At 37.4% G+C, this 21,489-nt stretch overlaps 1 protein-coding gene across 1 annotated transcript in view; it reads right to left on the reverse strand.

Annotated features, from left to right (window-relative positions):
- The window catches only part of THSD7A (thrombospondin type 1 domain containing 7A), a 675,175-nt gene that overhangs the window by 400,216 nt on the left and 253,470 nt on the right, over window positions 1–21,489 (reverse strand). The window contains exon 3 of the mRNA XM_058526377.1: window positions 10,844–11,332. Coding sequence (XP_058382360.1) covers window positions 10,844–11,012 — 169 coding nt within the window. The 5' untranslated portion in view covers window positions 11,013–11,332. The remainder of the gene's footprint in view (window positions 1–10,843; window positions 11,333–21,489) is intronic.

Genomic DNA, 21,489 nt, shown 5'->3' on the forward strand with positions numbered 1-21,489 from the left:
CATGCACATATACATATACAGAGCATATACATGACTTGCATATACATATATATACAGAGAGAGAAGAAATGAACTTTAGCAAAAGAAAGAGGACTTTGAGAGAGGAAGCCTCAGCATTCACTGTACACCTTTTACGCCCTTTCACTCATAGCATCACAGACCAGGAATTCTTGCCAAGAATATTCTTAGGTGTTTCCACACAAAGGAATTTTGGAATGCACAGTCCTACTTAAGGAGTCACACCTCCAGCATTTCCTGCATCGCAAAGATATGCACAACCACAAGTAAAAATAAAACACTAAGGCAGAATGTCTCTGTGTTTTAAAACTATACCTTGAACGACTCTGCGAAAGCTTTGCCACTATGCTGTTAGCTCTGACAGCCGGTAGAAAGCAGAGCAATGTCAGATGCAGAGAAGCTGGAGATGCCTATGCAGATCCAAGAAGAAAGAAGAATCAAAATGAAGAAGGAAAGGATGCAGACAGACCCAGGAAACAAACTCTATCCCAGTGAGGAAGCATTTGCAGTTCACACGAGGATCACACCAAGTAAGAGATAACATTTACTGAGCATTGACATGTGCCAGGTACTGTCTAAGTGCTCTATAGGTTTATCTAAAGTTATCTTTAAAATAACCTGCAGAGGTAGATACTAATATCATATCTACGACATGGCTGAGGAACAAGAGATAGAGAGATATAGAAATCATATTTCTTAATAAATTACAAAATTACTTCAACATTCATGTCTGTCTAGCTCAAAAGTCTGTTCTTCAACATCTCATTCTATGTATTACACACACATGCAAATACATACAAATAAATATTTATTTAACCACTTAGCAATCAGTGCTTCTTTCATTTCAAGCTATGGATTCAATTCTTTGCAACTAATCTCTTTCATTATCAAGAGGAAGTACCTGAATACAGAGGACCCCTCTGACATTTACAGTTGCACTCTCTGATTTTGGTAGGGAAAACGAAAATAATTTTTAGATAGTGCAACCCAAATAGCACTATTTGTGTTCTGATGCCATTCTTTAGCAGGCACATTATAGAACATACTTGCAAACACATCTATCTAGAATACTCAGAATGTCCTGTTACTGCTACTGCCCTGTAATAATCCAAGGGATGACTTTTTATCCAGACTGTGTGGCACAATTAGAAAGCCCTACATTGGCCATATATCATAAGTTAAATTATTTCAACAATATAATCAATGCATGTGCTTGATACATTTGCTTGGGAAAATTCATTTTCCATCAAGCTCTCCCTATAGTTCTAAGTTAGCTACTTGGGTAAGATGCTGTATTTCTACCCCTATGCACACAAACTATCCACTGTTGAGTCATTGTTCTACTACTTCCATTCGGGGGTGCTCAATATTTTGCATTCATGGGAAGGTCCATGGGAGCAATGTAAGCAGCAGGCTGCCTTGACAGCCCAGTGCCAAGGTCAACTTACCGGGCGTTCAAGACAGTGAAACTCCACTGTTTCCCATACGTTCAGGGGCAATTGCACCTTAACTTTTTGCCAGCCCATGGCTTCCTCCATGCAAGAGCAAAGAAAAGTCAATATGCAACTACACAATTTCTTAACCAGACCAGAGTCAGCTAGAGATACAGCACGTGTGGTGAGCACTTGAAAATCTCACAAGCTTGCAGGCTCAATTTAACCTTGAATGTATCAGACCATTTGCCTCCATTTCAAGGTACCTTTATCACTCCCGAACTCTCTCTCAAGGTGTTCCCCTCAAGGGGAAACAAACTAGACCAAGTGTAGCCCACCTCCATTTATTCTTTACTCTTTACTTAATTTCCATGTGTGTGTTCTCTTTATAAAAGAATTGTCTTTTATGTGGGTTATATAAGCAGGGCAACAAAAAGTAGAGCATATGCAGCACAGGTTTGACTGAGACCTTGAACCCTGTCACATGAGTTCTACCTGCTCTTGCTCCTCTTATTCATATAACGAAAAGAATGCAGATCCCTCTCCAGAGAAGACATACAATGACAAGTAAGCAAATGAAAAGATGATGCTCAACATCATATGTCATTATGGAATAGTAAATTAAAACAGCAATGAGATACAACTACACACCTATAAAAAAAGCTAAAATTCAAAACACTGACAACACTGGCAAGGATGTGGAGCAACAAGAACTTTCGTTCATTGCTGGTGGGAACGCAAAATGGTACAGCCTCTATGGAAGAGAGTTTGGCAGTTCCTTAGAAAACTAAACATACTCTTACCATATGATCCAGCTAGTGCACTCCTTGGTATTTACCCAACAGAGTTGAAAGCGTACGTTCACACAAAAACCTGTATGTGGATGTTTATAGCAGCTTTATTTTTAACTGCCAAAACTTGAAAACAAACAAAATGTCCTTTAGTAGGTAAATGGATAAATAAAATGTGCATCCAGACAATGGAATATTATTCAGTGTTAAAAAGAAATGAGCCGTTAAGACATAAAAAGACATGGAGAAAATTTAAATGAAAATTATTGAGTGAAAGAAGCCAATCTGAAAAGGCCACATACTGTGTAATTCCAAGTATATGACATTCTAGAAAATGCAAAACTATGGAGACAGTAAAAAGACCAGTGGTGGGCCGGCACCGTGGCTCAGCGGTTAAGTGCGTGCGCTCAGCTACTGCTGGCCCAGGGTTCAGATCCCGGGCGCGCACCAATGCACCGCTTCTCCGGCCATGCTGAGGCCGCGTCCCACATACAGCAACTAGAAGGATGTGCAACTATGACATACAACTATCTACCAGGGCTTTGGAGAAAAAAGAGGAGGAGGATTGGCAATAGATGTTAGCTCAGAGCCGGTCTTCCTCAGCAAAAAGAGGAGGATTAGCACAGATGTTAGCTCAGGGCTGAGCTTCCTCACAAAAAAAAAAAAAAAAAAAAAAGATCAGTGGTTGCCACAGGTTAGGTGGGAGGGAGGGATGAATAGGAAGAGCATAGAAGATATTTAGGGCAGTGAAAATACTCTGTATGATACCATAATGATGGATACCTGTCATTACACATCTGTCCAAGCTCACAGAATGTACAACACTAAGAGTAAACTCGAATGTAAATTACGGACTTTGGGTGATTACGACGTGTCAATGTAGGCTCATCAGTTTTAACAAATGTACTATTCAGGTGTGAGATATTAATAGTAGGGGAGGCTGTGTGTTTGTAAATGCACATTACTAAGTGAAAGAATCCAATCTGAAAAGGCTATATACTGTATGATTCCAACTATACGACATTCTTGAAAAAGCATAAGTGTGGAGAGAGTAAAAAGATCAGAGGTTACCAGGGATTTAGCGGGAGAGAGGGAGGGATGGAGAGATGAATAGGTAAAACACAGAAGATTTTTAGGACAGTGACACTACTCTGTATGTTACTGTAATAGTGAATACATGTCCCTATATATTTGTCCAAAAACATAGAATGTACATTAAAGTGCACCCTAATATAAACTATGGACTTTAACTGATAATAATGTATCAATATTGGGTCATCAATTGTAACAAAAGCACCACACTAATAGGAGATGTTAATAACAGGCAGAAATGGGGAGAGAAGAAGGGGGTATGGGGTAACCGTACCTTCCGCTTAATTTTCTGTAAACCTAAAACTACTCAAAAAATAAAGCCTAGTAAAAATATTTTTTAAAAGAATGCAGATGATTTGCCTGTTTTCTCTTTTCTTGCCTTGTTTTGTTGCTCTCTCTTATGTTTCACTTTCTCCCCAAGTTTGAGCAGTCATGCATAGCTTCTCCCAACTTTACTGATGTCACTCAGTAAATTCTTGTGAATCATCTTTGGTGTCTCCTGGGGCATAGATACCCCCCTCAACATTACCCTATTACATGCGTCATCTGAAAATTATTGTCTATATAAAGGAGTGCATTTGTGCTTTATCACCATCTGCCCTTATTTCCTTTCTTTTCTCATAGTATAACTTTGATACAATATGGAACCAATAAAAATGATACCGCAAAGACTATGATTTCACATGGTAAACTATGCAAAATATCAATTAGCTCCACAGTTCTTCTGGAGATGAAAGGACACCCTTTTGGTTAGGTCCACTTATGCATCAGAAGCAATAGACAGATTACTTGTTGGTATCACTGTTTTGAGTACTGCCATGTTTACCCTACTCTTTCCCAATATGTTTTTAATTGCTATATCACTTCCTCTACATATTACTTTTCTTATTGCTTGGTACCTGAGGATTAAATGCCAATTCTTTTATTTTTCATAATCTTAATGCATTCTAAAGTGTTAAGTGTAAAGTTCTGATGAAGAAAATTTTAAAAATCTCTGCCATCTGACTCACTGGAACCTCTAACTCACACTCTATGGTGGTCTTGTGATAGGAAAGATATATTTTCCTGGATGCCACTTCCCCAATGCTTCTTTCACTAAGGACCACTCTAATGTGCCTTCACATTAATTCCAAGGGAGCCTGTTCTATGGAGTTGCTAGACCAAGAGGCTTCCAATCTCCCCTTCCCAGAGAGACCCTGCTCTCCAGCATCACCATTCTAACTTACATCAGAGGTTGAGAGGCTTCATTTCCTCCTAAAAGGATCCAAAGCACATCACACTTCCCCAATAACCTAATCAGAATGTGAGCATCTCATCCCACCACCATCAGGCCACTTCTTTATATAGCAGTAATAGGGAGAAAAAAGTTTGAGTATGTGCTGCTCTATAGCACTCTTAATCTCAGTCCTGACTGGGGTTTCCATCATCTTGCAAACCAGGTAGCTACCTATGATTTGCATAAGGAGTGACCTGAGTGACCACAGTCCATTGAAATATTAAAGCTTCATAAAACCGCCTAAGCATTTGACTTTTTGATCCAAATAATCAATAAGCTCGATGAATTTTAAGCATTAACTGTGCTATGTATGCTAAGAAAGAAGGGTAGGAAAACAAGACACAAAGTGTAGTTTTTAAAAATTTATTTAAATCACCTAAGTAAAACAAAACAATGCATAAACCACAAACAATTCTAATGTGAAAGCATTTAATTTGGAAAGCATCAGTGACAATGTTAATTGCAAGAATGTGAAATTTCAGATTTTTGAGAAATCCCCTGAAACAAAACACAAAGTATAAAACATTCTATTTATATAATTCACCGTGAATCTGCTGCTCAAAATATTCTTATGGTCTTTGCTCCATGCTGTCTACATATAGTGCCAAACTAACAATAAAGACAAGCCTATAATAAAATAACTTCTCTTTCTAGACTTGTTTTATCTGTTTTTCATGGTGCCTCTTAGTTGGAGAAGACAGATAAATGTGTTGGATCAGTAAAATTCCTGCAAGTTATGTCATTTTTAGGAGAGGAAAAGATAAAGAATGAGTAGAGAACTAGCATTTTTTGAATGTATTCAGGGCACTGCACTAGATACTTTCTATTTACCACCTGTGAAAACTTCACAAATGCCCTCTCACTTCAGAACTTCTGTCACCATTCTAAGGGAAGAAAACAAGGTCAGAGAGTTTCAGTAACCTTACCAGTCAGGTAGAGGCAAGAGTTAAACAGTGATTTGTCTGATCCCAAAGTCCACGTTCTTTCCATTTCACAGTGCTGCCTCCCTTATAATTTTCTGGAATAAAAATTCTAACTGCATCAATTTGTAATCTCTAGTGCATTTACCAAACAAAAGCTTTGGAGAAAGCTAATGCACAGTACTGGACTTGCTCCAGGTCATAAAATGAAGTAGCCCCTGTGTTCTATAACAAATAGCAATAATAAAAATTAGCATCTACTTAAGTTCTAATATGTATCAAGCACTCTACTAGTACATTACATATGTTACCATATTCAATCCTCAGAAAACTCCTATAGAATACATACTATTTATCCATATTGGAGAGATGGAAAAATAAAGATTCATGGAGATGAAATGATTTCATAGATAACATGGATAAAATTTTTTGATCCAACTTGCTCTGGATTAATTGATATTGATACCCACACTCTGTCCACTATGCCCCATCTCTAGCCTCCATTTAAGAAGCAAATTGTGTCACATTACAAATTAAGGCAAATTATAAGCACAACTGAAGTGCAAAACACTTTTATTAGGATAATGCCACCCTCAAGTAACTACTATCTTGAATTACATCCCTCTCTCCTTTGTTATTTAATGAATGGTAAGATAAGGATTGATATTTTTCCATATACATTGCAGAATATTTTATATTAGCACAAGTACATGAAAGAAAAAGAAAACACTAACACATCTTTTTATTTTATATTGAAGAAGCAAGGGATTATTTTATGTGTAATTAACTGTGTAAAGGACACAGTGATTGTCATTAATAGTATTGTCTTGCATTGGATGAACCTAGTTCAAAAGCATTTAAGGTGAGAAGTAATTTCCTTGAGGGAAAATTCATACCTGTAAATACCCTCATCGCCTGAATTCTGAACAATGGCTAGTGTGTCTCTGTTTCTTGTATTTCAATGTGATTTCATTATTATAAAAATAAATCTAATTACTTCTTAAGGCCTTTTTGAAAATATATCTCTATGATAGAAGTTGATAAAAGTTGGATGTATTCACTACTTTCTGTCTGATTCATGTTAAGTCTATCACATTTTGTTCAATGCATTGATACTCTTAATTTGGAATTGCCAGATGAATATAATTAGCTATAATTACTATTGAAACCATTCCATATTCTATAATATTAAAAATTAAAAAACTAACACAATAGTAATTATTCATCTTCCAATAATGTAAGTGCTTTATCTCTGTATAGAATATGTTTTTCAATTATTAACGCAAATAAAGACAGGTTACCTTTCAAACGACACAGGTGACACAAAACTGTTGAAACATTTAACTTTTATATTTTAACAAATTTAATATCTTATATTCTGGGGTTTTCTCTGTTAAAAAACAACAGTGTAGTGGAGAGACTTAAATACCACTTGGTTATCCGATTCTATCGATGCTATACCTTTCCAACTATCTTGTTTATTATTCAATCAAGTTTATATCTTTACCACTCTACTTAAAACGTCCTTTCCCAAAACACTGTTAATTGTCTTACCAATTCCTCCTCTTACTTGATCTTTTCTGAAATATTTCATAATTCCTTTTCAGTCTTTTGAAAATTTTTTATACTTGTGCCACCATCCCCTTCATAAAATATCTCCTTCCATTTAGCATCAATTGCCCTTTTCCTTGGACCTGTTCTGACCCTACTTTCTCAGGCTCTTTCACTAGGTTCTCTCCCCTAGTGGCCCTTTAAATCTCATTAGTCTCTGTGAAGTATCCTGGCCCCCGTTTTCAATATTTTTCTTCTTTTAATGATCTCTCCCACTACTATACTTTGAAATATCACACATTTATTGAGTTCCAAGCCTACATTTTCAGCCTAACTCTTTTTCCTAAACTACCCACCCATTCACTAATTTTCCCATTAGATGTACTCATCTGAATAGAGTATTGCTAGCTCAAGTTCAATGTATCTGATTTAAACTGATATTCTTCTTCCCCAGTCCCCAAAAACCTGCTCGTCCTTCTTTCACATCCTCTGTCTGAAGTAACCAGGTGCAGACACTATGGAGATCTTGATGGCATTAGTTCCTCCTCTCGTTGGCAGACACTGTCCCCTGCACTCTAAACTTAGCTAACTCTTCTGCAAGTGTTAGCTTCCCTTCCCCAGCCCTCCTCTACTCACTCTTCACTAGAACTTCCATGGTCCTAGTTTTGCTCCCCTTTGTTTCTCAGTCCCTCTCCTTACTGACCTCCCAGCCTCCTACCTTATCTCTGTCCACTCTCAGCAAAGAATATGTCAACCCTCTGCTCAAAGCTTCCAATGGCTTCCACCTGCTTATAGGATAAACTCCAACATCTTTACCATAGTTTGAAGGTTTTCTTACAGTTTCACCTCATTGGCATTAAATCCATTCATTCCCACCAAACATCCTGGACTTGAGGTGCAGTACTTCCAAGACCCAGGAATGTTGTCATGCCTTTCATTTTAATTTGCTCCCTTTATCAGCTACACAACCTCTCTGGTCTCATAGCGTTTTGTTCATGAGTATGGTATGCCATGTTGTAACCGATGTGCATTTACAGTATTGTTCAATTGTGAATTTCTTGAGGACAGGGATGACAATATTTTAGTCAGCCTCTACCACAGTAACTTCATGTAAGTCACACAGTGAGCCCTCAATAACTCTTTGTTGTAAGCTGACTTACTAAAACTTTCATATAATATACATAATACATTAAACTTTCATATAATATACACTGTATATTATGTATCATAAACCTTATATATTATGTACATATATACACTATGTGGATATACAAGTTAATACACTATGTATGTACATGTATGTGTGTTCATGGTATACATATATGCATATGTGTAGATACATATGAAGCATTTTAGGGCTGAAAAGGCCCTTAGATACCATCTTTTCTAATCAATGAATATTATAAAACAGGAGACCAAGAACCAAAGTCATTAAATGACTCTGCCAACGTTCTATAGCTTGTTAGTGATAAACACAGAGTTCCTGTCCCAGCTCCTCATCCAGTGTACCTTTCACTACTTCACTCTAAATCACTTTAAATCACTGATCTCACCAATAATGTGACTCCCGATAATCTGCTGTACCAAGACCAAGCTTATCCCACTGGAATAGACATCCTGGACTGTCTCACCTCATTTTCTTCCCCAACTCCCTTGCTGACTGTTTATTTTCATCAAGTGAGGAACACATGATTCTGTCATCCCTATATTTTCATTTACACTGTATCCCTCTCCTTTAAATATTCCCTAGTTCCTCTGATGCCTACTCTCAATTCTTTTAGAGATATGATAAAGTCTCCTTTCCCTCTGGAAAGAAATACAGAGGTCATTATTTTGTTCTCTAGTTTAATTCACCATTTTTTCCCACCAAATCAAGGATCACTATAAAAGAGATATCATTATCATCCTCATCATAGTAGCTTATATTTGTACATGCATATAACTTTGAAGTTTACAGATTACTTTCTCATAACTCATTCATTTGATCTTCATAACACTATGAATAGTTAGAAGAAGATATCATCATATTTATATGCAGCTGAGAAAACTAGGGGTCAAAATTAAGTGAACTGTCAACATCTCTACAGCTAGCAAGAGCTGGAGCTGGCCCTGGAACGCAGGTCTCCGTATCCTTGCTCCTGAGAGTTCTCCACTGTTTTAAACTGTTTATGGCTTGTGTTCCCACCATGATATTTATGTTGACATATATTGGCACCTCACATGCTGCACAGTGAATTGTGCCTAGATTCTTCTCCAATCTGAATTACTGCTTGGCTCTTATTACTTTAACACTACAAACTGCAACCAGGCAAGCCCTATTTTGTCTAACACTTACCTGAGAGGCTCTTACTAAGCATCCAAATAATACCATCTATTGGTAAATTATAGTTTGATTAGTGTTTATTATGACTGAGCTTCTGAAAAGTAATACCATGGCTTTAGCTAAATTAGAGAAGATCTTCAACTCTTTGTTTCAAATTAATTTGATTTCATCTGCATCTACTCATCAACTGATCTTTAAACGGCAGGTGTTACCAAGAATTGCTAACACTAACATCCAAATGGCTTTTCTAAATGTACGTGTGTGTTATTTCATGCAACATTCTGATGCAAATTATGTACTTCGGCTTTAAATAAATTTCTGTTCAATCTCCTAAGTTGCTAGATTAATGCAACTTCTTTAAAAATTCAGGATATCAGTGTAATTGTAGAGTAGACTGATCTATCTCTGCAGCAGGGGGCTACAAGACAGGTGAAGCCAGGAAAGAGCCCCACTCTCTGTAACTTGTTTGCAATTCCACGACCAATATATACTTTCCCTCCTTCTACTCCATCCTTATCTTAATGTTTAGGCATTGCCAAGAAACTCACAATTTATCCCTAGCCCTAAGCACTAGGAATAATGTTTCCCACTTTATTCCTATAAATATGTGAAGTTTCAGGTCCGCTGAAGACTTCCCAGTGTCCTTCAGAGGAGAAAGGAGCCGCTGGAGTGGGGGGAGTAATTCCTCACTTGGTATTGTTTTCCTGCCTGTCACTGCCCCACCAGGACCTCTAGTCAGCACTTTGCCAGGAGGTTCTAAGGGACAATTAGTTGCTGCTTTTGTTGGTTGGCTGAAAACAAAGCAAAAGAATTCTCAAGGCGGGAAAAGTTTAAACCCAAACATCCTTAAAAATTGTATACTTTAAAAATTGCGCAATTCACTCATTAAGAATTGAGCTTTACACGGTCTCAGGGAGCTCACTGGAGCTCCATTTGCCTTTAACTGTCAGAACTGCCCTCACTTGGCATGTTTCCACGTGTCCCACATATCACAAAGCTATACTTAACAAATTCGACTCTATATGCATATATTTTATGGCACTGAGCAAACTGCCCAAAGACAAAATAAAGACCGGTGCTAAACTGTTTGCCTGTTCTTTGCTAGAAGTATATTTAAGAAACTCCTAATTCAATGAGAATCCAGAGGTTAAAAATATTGTACTTCACTATGAAAGTGCAGTTGGTTGTCCTCATTAACTACAGAGCCGCAAGAGAAATATCATTCCAGTGACTCATAATGCCTCTTAGTTGTTAGGTTTCTCTTTCCCAATAGCATCGGACCTGACCTAATTTGCTTCCTAGGAATCATACTTTTTACCTTAGGATCCCAGCACCCCCGGGCCATCAAGAAGCACAGGGGTCCCTCCTGAAGCCCAGCAGTTTAGCAATGCGGACCCAGATGTGAAGATGGGAAGAAGGGGGAACTCCGTCCCACTTACCAGTCTTCCACAGATAGAGGGTGGGGGCCTCAGCCTGGCCCCGAGCCGCAGCCCCGCAGGCGCCCGGACGCAGCAGCAGCGACAGCAGCGGCAGCAGCTGCAGGACGCCCCGGCGCGGCCCCGCAGCCCCTGGGCTCCCGGACGCGGAGCGCCTCGCTTGCAGCCCCATGCCGCCCGCGGCCGCTCCAGGGTCCAGATCCGCAACGCAGTCGACAGGGAATTTTTCTTCGCCCTCGGAACGTCTTCCCAAGGAGTTCAGAACGCAAAGCTCTTCCCCGCTATTGTTCGTTTCAGATGAAAAGGAGGGAAAGCGCGTTTAAGACCGGGGAACAATAGCGTCCGCGGTGGCCGTGGCTGCCGCCGCTGCCGCCGCTGGCGGGGATGCTGCTGCGGTTGCCATTCCGCGCAGAGTGGCAGGTCCTAGCAGGGGGCCCCAGCTGACTGAGCAGGTCCTCGAGGTCTGGGAGGCAGCGCAGCCCCCGCCGCCAGCTGGAGAGAGAGGAGGGGGGCGTGAGCCAAATGAGCGAGAGGGGGCTGGAGGCAGGGGGAGGCGAGAGCGCGAGGGCGAGAAAGGAAGCGAGCGAAGGGGAGAGGGGGCACCCAGCTCCAACATACCCGCCCAAAGAACTCCCGTGCACATGGGGCGATGAAATATGTTTGGAAGGATACACCAATAAAAAGAATCATCATCCGACAGGCTTCAGCATGACAAATAACAAGCATTGAAATTCACCGTCACCCAAGGAGTCAAATGCTAGATGTAGTGGCATGTTATTCTTAGTGTTTATTTACACAAAGCATCAGTGTTTATAATTTATTTTTAAGCGGTGGCTTCTGAATTACTTCATGTGGGGAGCAGTATGTATTTATGATCAGATGTGAAAAACATAGTAAAATAGCAGAGATGTTTACTTGCTCTTGAAATGCACTTAAACACTTTTTTAATTTAATCTATTCTCAATAAAAATACGAGCAATATTGATCTACTATGACAAATCAAAGTACATTGTCTTTTAATAGCCTTTAAAACTGAATTAGTATTTAGTTAGTATTCACAATGTTATCTAGTTACAAAAACTAATAAAATTATATTTCAGATATGAACTAAGTAAAATTGCTATCCCTTTATCTATTCTCTGTCAAAAAATATGCTACCTTTAAGTATTCACACATTTGTGAGTAAAATTAAAGGGAAAACTGTTTCCATCATTTGGATATCTCCAAATTAGTAAATTCTTTACTTAAAAATCTCTGCCACTAATTTCTCTTAACTCTTACTGTAGAAAAATGTCTTTCATAATCTAAATAACCTATTGGGTTTGGGTCTTTTGTTCTTTGTGTTTTCACTTTCTTAAACCAGTAGTCACAAAGGAATGTGTGTGAAGTCAGATAATGCTCTGCCCTTTCTCTCTCTCTGTCCCCCAATAATAACCTTTTATTAATTCGTTTCCTAGTAAAGCTAAAATAATATCAAGGCATTTAGCCAACTAAAAACTCAGCAAACAGAAAGCCAAAGAAAACTATTCTCATCCGGTCAGCAATATTTGGCCAAATAAAATTTAAAAAGCAGGAAAACTACTCTGTGAATTTACTCCATCAACACAGCCAACCCAAGAGTCCAAAATGAGGAAGCTACTGTTTCTGAAGGAGGAAACCTTCCATAAAGCTCTCTTGGGAGGCCTGTCATTTTGCAGATCATTCCAGACACAGCCCTTCTGCATGCATTAGATTAAAAGCAGGTTTGATCAAATAATTCCCAGGTCCTGCCTGTTTAAGTATTCTGACATCAGAGGAAATTAGCAATGTTGAAGGTTGCAAATTGGGTCTTTGTTTACTTTCCACTCTGTTAGGCCTCTAAAAGGGAATTAAAAGCTCAGAGAGCCCTAGTTCTGTGAGTCTGTGATTAGGAGAGATAAGCTAGTGTGGATTATGATTTCTTCACTGGTGAAAAATAGGCAACAATCAAAAGATTATAGGTTGATAAGGAATACAAAGGAAGCCTGATCCTAACTAATGTGTGGCTCCCTGAAGGAGCACTTGTTTCCACAGCTACACCAAAGAAGAAAATAGGACCAGCTAGGGTTTCCTCGGGTCTGCCCTCTTAGGGAAAACTCTGCAATACTACTCTACAATGGCAGTGTTTTGCCATCCTGCTTGCTTGTCTTTGTCTCTCAGCTAGTGTTAGAGCCCCAAACCCTGAAATCCTCTAACTCTGGCACAAGGAGGATTTCAAACTGGAAGTACTCTCTTAGTATCAGCCCATTCTAAGCATTCTTGAGAAGTCTCAAATCAATTCACCAAGCAGAAACTCACTATATAACAGAAGACAGAGAATCTAAGGAGTCAACTTAGTACAATTGAATGTGTAGGGTAATCAGCCCTTCGAAAAGCCATCAGATGCTATACTTAATAGCTTAATGTCAAAAGAAAAATCTAAGATTCTGATCTTTATATTTATCCATGGTTGTACAGTAATTACTCAAATGGTCAAGAGTTTAAACATTATAGCTACAACTTCAAGCATTATACATAAGAGCCAGGGACCACTTCTAAGTCAAAATTTGCCTCCATTTAAAATATACAACTAGAGTAAATGTTCCGCAGCAGTGTTTGAAAATAGCCAACAATTGGTTTCCTTCTTTTAACTTCAATTTATACAAGGCTTAAGGGTCACACACAAACACATACACATGCATAGTTAGTAAAGACATCTCTGGACAAGGTTACAGAAACTAAGTCACAGAAACATTTGTCTCCACCACTGCCCCATATCTGTTCTATAACAACGTCGTTATTGCACTTGAAGACAAAAATGTATGGGTCTCTGAGGAGACAAAAGTGATATATATATTCAGATACATGTTCCTTTGTGAAAGCTATAGTGTCCAGTTAGATAAATCCTATCAATAAAACTGATAGATGGCAAGAGAAGCAAGACATAGCAATTTTTGTTTTCTAGAATATGGTATAAATAATACACAAATGTTTAATGACATGATGTCAAAATTTAGTCATGAGAAGTCTCAAGGATGCAGATTAAATTGACCATCTGTACAGCCTGCCATGAAGTAAATCGTTCATCATTTTTCATGAAGAACTGTTCAAGTATTAATGAGCCAGGGCTATAAAAGTCTTCCAAACCAATGGATGAAAAATGCAAAGCATATTTTTTCAATATTTAGAAATGAGACAATTCTGAACCTATCACCTCTCATGTGGTGTCCTTTCGTCTTTATTATTTTTGCTATCATTTCCAACCTCCAGAGAGTGAGGGTGTGTTTTCTGTTTTATTAGAACATAAACATATAAACATACTTCATGACCCATAAGACGTATAGACAGTGACTTTTAGTGATTAGTACCAGCATTTAAAATCAATCATCCAAAATTCAGTTACTCAACAGAAAAGGAAACAACTTTGAATATCATCAGTTTTTATGACTAAAAAACAATAAGTAAATGAAGGAATATACACAAAGTTATTCATTGATAGAATGTTACATAGGGAAGTATCTAAGGATGTCCATTTTGAAATAAAAACTTTAATTTTCTCTACATAAGTGCATATTGCCTTACAAAAAAAAAAAAATCACCCAAAGGAATTGTTTGTGTGGCCTCTAGGTGTCATACTTGACCAAGACTTGGGGTAGACAAAATTTATTTTGGGCTTTTATTCCCCTCTTCTTGCCACACCCACCAAATTACTAAAAGATAAAACATTTCACTTTTTGTCTTTGTAATAAGTAGCCACATATTTTACATTTTTTCCCCAATTCTAACTAATATTCACCTTCTAGTTTCCTTCCAATTCCTTTTTCTCTATAACCACTTTGTTTTGTTTGTCGGTTGGTTGGTTGATTAGTTTGCAGGTTTGTAGTTATGTGTGGTGTGGGGAGGGCAGATTCTAAATTTCAAATAGTTTTATAGAAAGAAAATTAATCCCATGGTTTCTCCATTTTACTCAAAACTAAACCTGTTTGGAAACAATAAGGATTTGCTACAAATAGTTGGACCCCTTGTTTTGAGTATCAGGTAAAAATGTACAATATTTTGGTTCAGATCCTTCTAGGGTTTTGGGAATTGAGCACTCACTGTAAGCCTCACAATACAGGTTCCATCCTAGGTGGTATGTGAGGCATCAACAGTCCCTGACGCAAGGCAGTATCCCAACTGTTAAAAAAAATTCACCAGCAGTGACTTCAGAGAATTTTTCTATAGAGGAGAACACCTGGCCGATGCAATGATTCAGGCATTTGAAAAATAGAGAGGAACAATGCCCTTTGAAGAGGGTAACAGAATTGACTCGTTATCACTAGTTGTGTCAATGTCCTATAGACGAATAATTACAAGGTATGGCCCTTTACCAAAAAACTGAAAACTATATATGAAGGTTGGGAATCCTTAAAAAGAGGCCCTTGTCTTCTGCGGTGGCAGAGTAAAAAAAGCCGAAGATCAAACTGAAAATAGTTCAGAGTTGACAACTGCAAAGACGATTGAATGAACAACTGAGGCGAGTTTGTTAACTAAGATCAGGGTTTTGCTTGGGAAAACCTGGAACCTGATACGTGGGACAAGTTTTTCTTGGTGGATGCCTCAAAGTCTTTGGCTCCCCAGACTGCTCTGAACTCTCAAAGCCTTCAGAGCCAGCCCGTCCCTCCCTAAAAAGACCTGGCACACCCTCTTCCCTGCAAGGCCTGCCCCACCTCCTCTCCTGGTTTGCAGGCTGATAACTAGGATTAAGTTGCAGTATTAAATCAGCCTACAAGATGCTGGGCCTGTTATAGAGTACAAGGACTACACAGCAAAGGAGCTGCAAGAATTAGCTACAGTGTACTGGTAGCCGCAAGAAGGGTATTCACAGGGCTAGATTTTGAGAGTATTTGATTAGAGGCCAGAATATAAAACAGGATAAGAGAGAGTTTATTAACTTGGGGAACACTCCAAGGACATGGAATTTAACACTCTGCCAAGGACTGAAAGGGATGTGCAAACTGCTGGTTCCTAGAATCCTGGAGAAACACTGATGGAATCTAAATGCCTAAATTAGCAAGGCAGACAGGGAAGGAAGGGACACACCGGAGTAAATACATTATGTAAGAAAAAGGAAGACCCAAGAAAGGATCATGCTCCTCCAAGGGGATACAGAGAGAGCACACCAAGGCCATCAGGAATGTATGGGTGAGAGGGAAGTGAGCATCATTAAGTTCCACGGTGGCTCTTTGCATGCCACCAGGAGGAGAGGTGGTCACGTAGGTTTAAATCTCTGATCCATCTGAGTTAATTTTTGTGCCTGGTATGAAGTGAGGTTCTAAATTATTTTGCACATGGATATCCAATTGTCCCAGCACCATTTAAAAGATTATTTTTCTCGTTGAATTGTCTCAGCACTTTTTTGTCAAAAATCAATTGACCATAAATGGAATGGTTTATTTCTGTTCCACTGATATATATGCCTATCTTTATGTGCATACCATACTATCTGAATTACTATAGCTTATACTAAGTTTAGAAACCCAATAATGCAAGACCTCCAACTTTTTCCTTTCTCAAAAATGCTTTGGCTATTCAAGGTCCTTTGCATATCCATCTTTATTTTAGGATCAACTTCTCAATTTCTACCAATTGCCTGCTGAGATTTAAATAGAGATTGCAATGAATCTAGAGATCAATTTGAGGTACACTGCCATCTCAACAATAGAGTCTTCCAATTCGTGAACATGGAATGTCTCTATTTAGATTTTCATAAATTATTTTCATGACTATTTTATACTTTTCAGTGCAAATATTGCACTTATTTTGTTAAATTTATTCCTAAGTGTTTTATTGTTTTTGATGTTCTTGTGAATAGAATTGTTTTCTGAATTTCATTTCGGATTGTTGCTAAGATGTAGGAATCAAGTTGATTTTTATATATTGATTTTGTATCCTGCAATCTTAACTCATCTCTTAGTTCTTATATTTTCTGAATTTCAGATTTTTCAATATATAAAATTGCCATCTGCAGCTAGACATTTTTATTCCTTCCTTTTCAATCTAAAAGCCTTTATTATTACAATTAATGTTATTATAATTATTTTGTCTATTACACTGGCTAAAACTTTCAGCACAATGTTAAATAGAAGTGGAGAGAACTAGTATCCTGGCTTTGTGCCTGATCTTAAGGAGAAAATATTCAGTCTTTCACTATTAAGTATGATGTTAGCTGTGGATTTTTCATAGATGCCATTTCCATTCCTAGACTGCAAAAGTTCCATTAAATTCTTAGACTGTTGAAAGTTTTTACTATGAATGGGTGTTAGGTTTTGTCAAATGATTTTCCTGCATCCTTTAACTGTTTCATATCCTTTAATTATCAATATAATATTTTCAGATGTTAAATTGACCTTGCATTCCTGGGATAAATCTCACCTGGTCATAGTATATAATCCTTTATCAATACTACTGAATTCAATTTTCATATTTGGTTTAGGTTTTCCATCCATATTCATTAGGGATATTGGTCTTGTGTTTGTTTAGCTTTTGTTGTTGCTGTTACTTGTGATGTTTTTATCTGGCTTTAGTATCAGGATAATATTCTGCACAGGCCTCAGAGAATGAGTTGGGATGTGTACCCTCCTCTTCTATTTTCAGAGTTTGTGAAAGACTGCATGATTTCTCCTTTAAATGCTTAGACTTCTCTACTGACACCATCTAGGCCTGGATATTTCCTTTATGGAAGGATTTTTAATCACTATTTCTTTACCTGTTATAGATCTACCCAGGTTTTCAGTTCCTTTTTCTATATATTTTGGTAACTGTGTTCTAGGAATTTATCCATGTCATCTAAGTTGTCAAACTTGTTCACAAAAGTTTGTTCACAATATTCAGTTAAAATTCTTTAAATTTATATAGGGTTGGTAGTGATTTCTTCTCTCTCATTCCTGATTTTGGTAATTCATGTCTATTTTCTTTTTTCTTGGTCTAGCTAAGGGTTTTTTTTTTTTTTTTTTAATCTTTTCACAGAATAAACTTCTGTTTTCTTCAGTTTTCTCTACTAATTTTCTGTTTTTTAATTCATTGATTTAGATTCTAATTTTATAATATCCTTTCTTCTGCTTGCATTAGATTTAGTCGCTCTTTTATTTCTAGTTTCTTAATGTGGAAACTTCCGTTACTGAGGCGTTAGTTTACCTAGGTCCTTACTTAAGTTACTTATTTACTTACCTAGTCACTTAGGCCTTTCATATACCTTTTTTTTTTTTTTTTTGGTGAGGAAGATTGGCCCTGAGCTAACACCTGTGCCAATCTTCCTCTATTTTGTATCTGGGACACCACCACAACATGGCTTGATGAGCAGTGCATAGGTCCACGCTTGGGATCTGAACCAGCAAACCCTGAGCCACCGAAGCAGAGCATGCAAACTTAGCCACTATGCTGCTGGGCTGGCTCCAGGCCTTTCATATTTTTTGACATAGGAGCCAAAAATTTTCCTCCTAAGCATTGCTTATCATCATATACATTTTGATATGTTTTTATTTTCATTCAGTTCAAAATATATTTTTAATTTCCCTTATGATTTATTCCTTGATATATGGGTTATTTTGAAATGTATTGTTTAATTTTCAAATATTTGAGGGTTTTCCAGATCTGTTTCTGGTGTGAACATCTAATTTATGTGTGGTAATAAGATATATTCTGCATGATTTCAAGTTTTTTACATTTATTGAGACTTTGTATTGTGATCCAGCTTACGGTCTATACTAAAGAATGTTTCATGTGCACTTAGAAAATGTGTTCTGCAGACATTGGGGGGAGTGTTCTATAAAGTTCAAGTTGGTTGATAGTGTTGTTCAAATATTCTATATCCTGGCTGATTTTCTGTCTAGTTATCAATTATTGAAAGTGGATTCTTGAAAGCTCCAGATAGTATTGTTGAATTGTCCATTTTTCCTTTGTTCTGTCAGTTTTTATGTCATATATTTGGGAGCTGTGTTGTTAGGTGTGTACACATACATTGATTGTTATATTTTCCTGATGTGCTGACCCTTTTATCATTAGGACATGTCCTTCATTGTCTCTACCAATTTTTTCTTGTTGTGAAGTTTATTTTTTCTGATAATATAGCTACTCTAGCTCTCTTATGGTTGCTGCTTGCATAGCATATATTTCTTCCATCCTTTAACTTTCAATCAACTTGTGTATTGAATCTAAAGTATATCTCCTGTAGACAGCACATAATTGAGTTTGATTTTTATCCAATCCAATAATCTCTGCCTTTGGATTTGGGTTTCTAGTTTATTCACATTTAATGTTAATTACCTATATGGCTGTATTTACATCTGTCATTTTGCTATTCTCAATTTCTTATGTTTTTTTTTAAATAACATCTTTATTGAGATATAATTCACATACCATAAAATGCACCCATTTAAAGTAAACAATTCACTGGTTTATTCATACAGTTGTACAACTATCATCACTATGTAATTTTAGAACATTTTCATTAAACCAAAAAGAAATCCCAAACCCACTAGCAGTTAATTCCATTCTCCCCTTCCCCCAGACTCTGGCAATCACTAACTTACTCTATGGATTGACCTATTCTGAACATTTTATGTTAATGGAATTGTACAATATGTGGCCTTTTGTGAATGGCTTCTTTCACTTAGCATAAGTTTTCAAGGTTCATTCAAGGTATATGAATCAGTACTTCATATTTTGTTGCCAGCCTTGGTGGTCTAGTGGTTAAGATTCAGCACTCTCACTGCTGTGGCCCAGGTTTGTTTCCCATTCAGGGAACCACATATCCTGTCTGTTGGTTGTCACACTGTGGCAGCTGTGTGTTGCTATTACGCTGAAAGCTATACTACTTGTATTTCAAATATCCGCAGGATCACACATGGTGGACAGTTTTCAGTGGAGCTTCCAGACTAAGACAGACTAGGAAGAAAGACCTGATCACCTACTTCCAAAAACTGGCCATGAAAACCCTATGAACAGCAGTGGAGTATTGTCTGATATAGTGCTGGACGGTGAGAGGATGGCACAAGAAGACCGGACAGGGTTCTACTCTGCTGTACACAGGGTTGCCAGGAGTCAGAATCAACTCGACAGCACTAACAACAAAACGTTTTGTTGTATATATATACTACATTTTCTTTATCCTTTAATCAGATAGACATTTGAGCTGTTTCCACTTTTTGACTAGTATAAACAGTGCTGCTATGAACATTTAGGTACATCTCATTCTTTTTTTGTTCCTCTGTTCCCCATTTACGCCTCCTTTTGTTTTTTAGCTTATCATTTTAACCTCTCTGGATTTTTAAAAATAATTTTGAGTTAATTTTATAGTGGTCATTCTAAGGACTATAATATCTCAGATTTTCACAATCTACTTCAGAATATTATTTCCCATAAAATATTGAATCTTTTTTCCAATACATCTTTTTTTCCCCTCTCCAATGTGATCTATACATTATAAACCCAACAGAACAGTGTTATAAATCTTGCTGTATAAAATCTTATATATTTCAGAGAAGTTAGAAATATGAATAAATTTATAGACTCTTTCATATTTTATCATGTTTACCATTTCTGACACTCTTCATTTCTTCATGTAGGTTGGAGTTATGGTCTGGTTTCCTTTCTTTTCAGACTGATGGACTTCTATTAATACTTCTTGTAAGTCAGGTCTGTTAGTAATTAACCCTCTCAGATTTTGTTTATCTGTCAATGTCTTTATTTCATAATCATTTTTGAGGGATGGTTTTGTTGGATAAAGATTTCTTGGTTTACAATTTTGTTTTCTTTCAACCCTGAATATGATATTCCAATGTCTTCTGGAAACCACTGTTCCTGATGAGAAGTTAGCTGTTAGTCTTATTGTAGTTCACTTGTTCTTGATGAGTCTTTTTTCTCTTGATGCTTTATAATATTTTCTGATTGTATTTGATGTAGATCTCTTATTCTACCCAGGGTTTGCTGAGATTCTTAAATGTTTAATGTTTATCATCAAATTTGGGAAGTTTTTGAGCACTATTTCTTCAAATATATTTCTTTCTGCTCCCTTCCTTTCCTTCTGGGACTTCCATGACCCATTTGTTGGCATGCTTGAAGTTGGCTCACAGGTCTGTGAGACTCTGCCCATTTAATCTTTTTTTTCTCTCTATTCATCAGATTAGATAATTTCTATTGGTCTATGTTCAAGTTTACTGATTCAACTGTTCTACTCTCCAGAGACCTGGGCTACTTCCATATTTTGACTTGATAGTTCAACATGTGGCCTACATGGTTGCCTCTGAAAGAAAGGATAGGTCAAGAGAGTTCCAGAGTTGTATGAGATGTTTACATTATTTCTCTCTACATACTATTGAACAAAATGATACCATATAGCTGCAATCTAGTTGCAAAGGAAGCTTGGAAATTTGTTTCCATGTATACCCAAGATGAAAAAAATGAAATGGATTTAATAAATACATAACAATATCTCTGCCATAGATTCCTACATTCAGGCAACTGTGTCACCCAAAAGGTTTGTGATTTTTCTTTGCCCACCTAGATGCCATAACCCTCCACATGTTTTCAGGTCAAATTGTTGGGCACATAGGTAGCCAGTAGTGGATTAATAATCATTGAAATGTAAAATTTAAGTCTATTGTCTAGAGAGC

This window comes from Diceros bicornis, chromosome 3 (genome assembly GCF_020826845.1).
Source record: "Diceros bicornis minor isolate mBicDic1 chromosome 3, mDicBic1.mat.cur, whole genome shotgun sequence".
Lineage (NCBI taxonomy): Eukaryota > Metazoa > Chordata > Mammalia > Perissodactyla > Rhinocerotidae > Diceros > Diceros bicornis.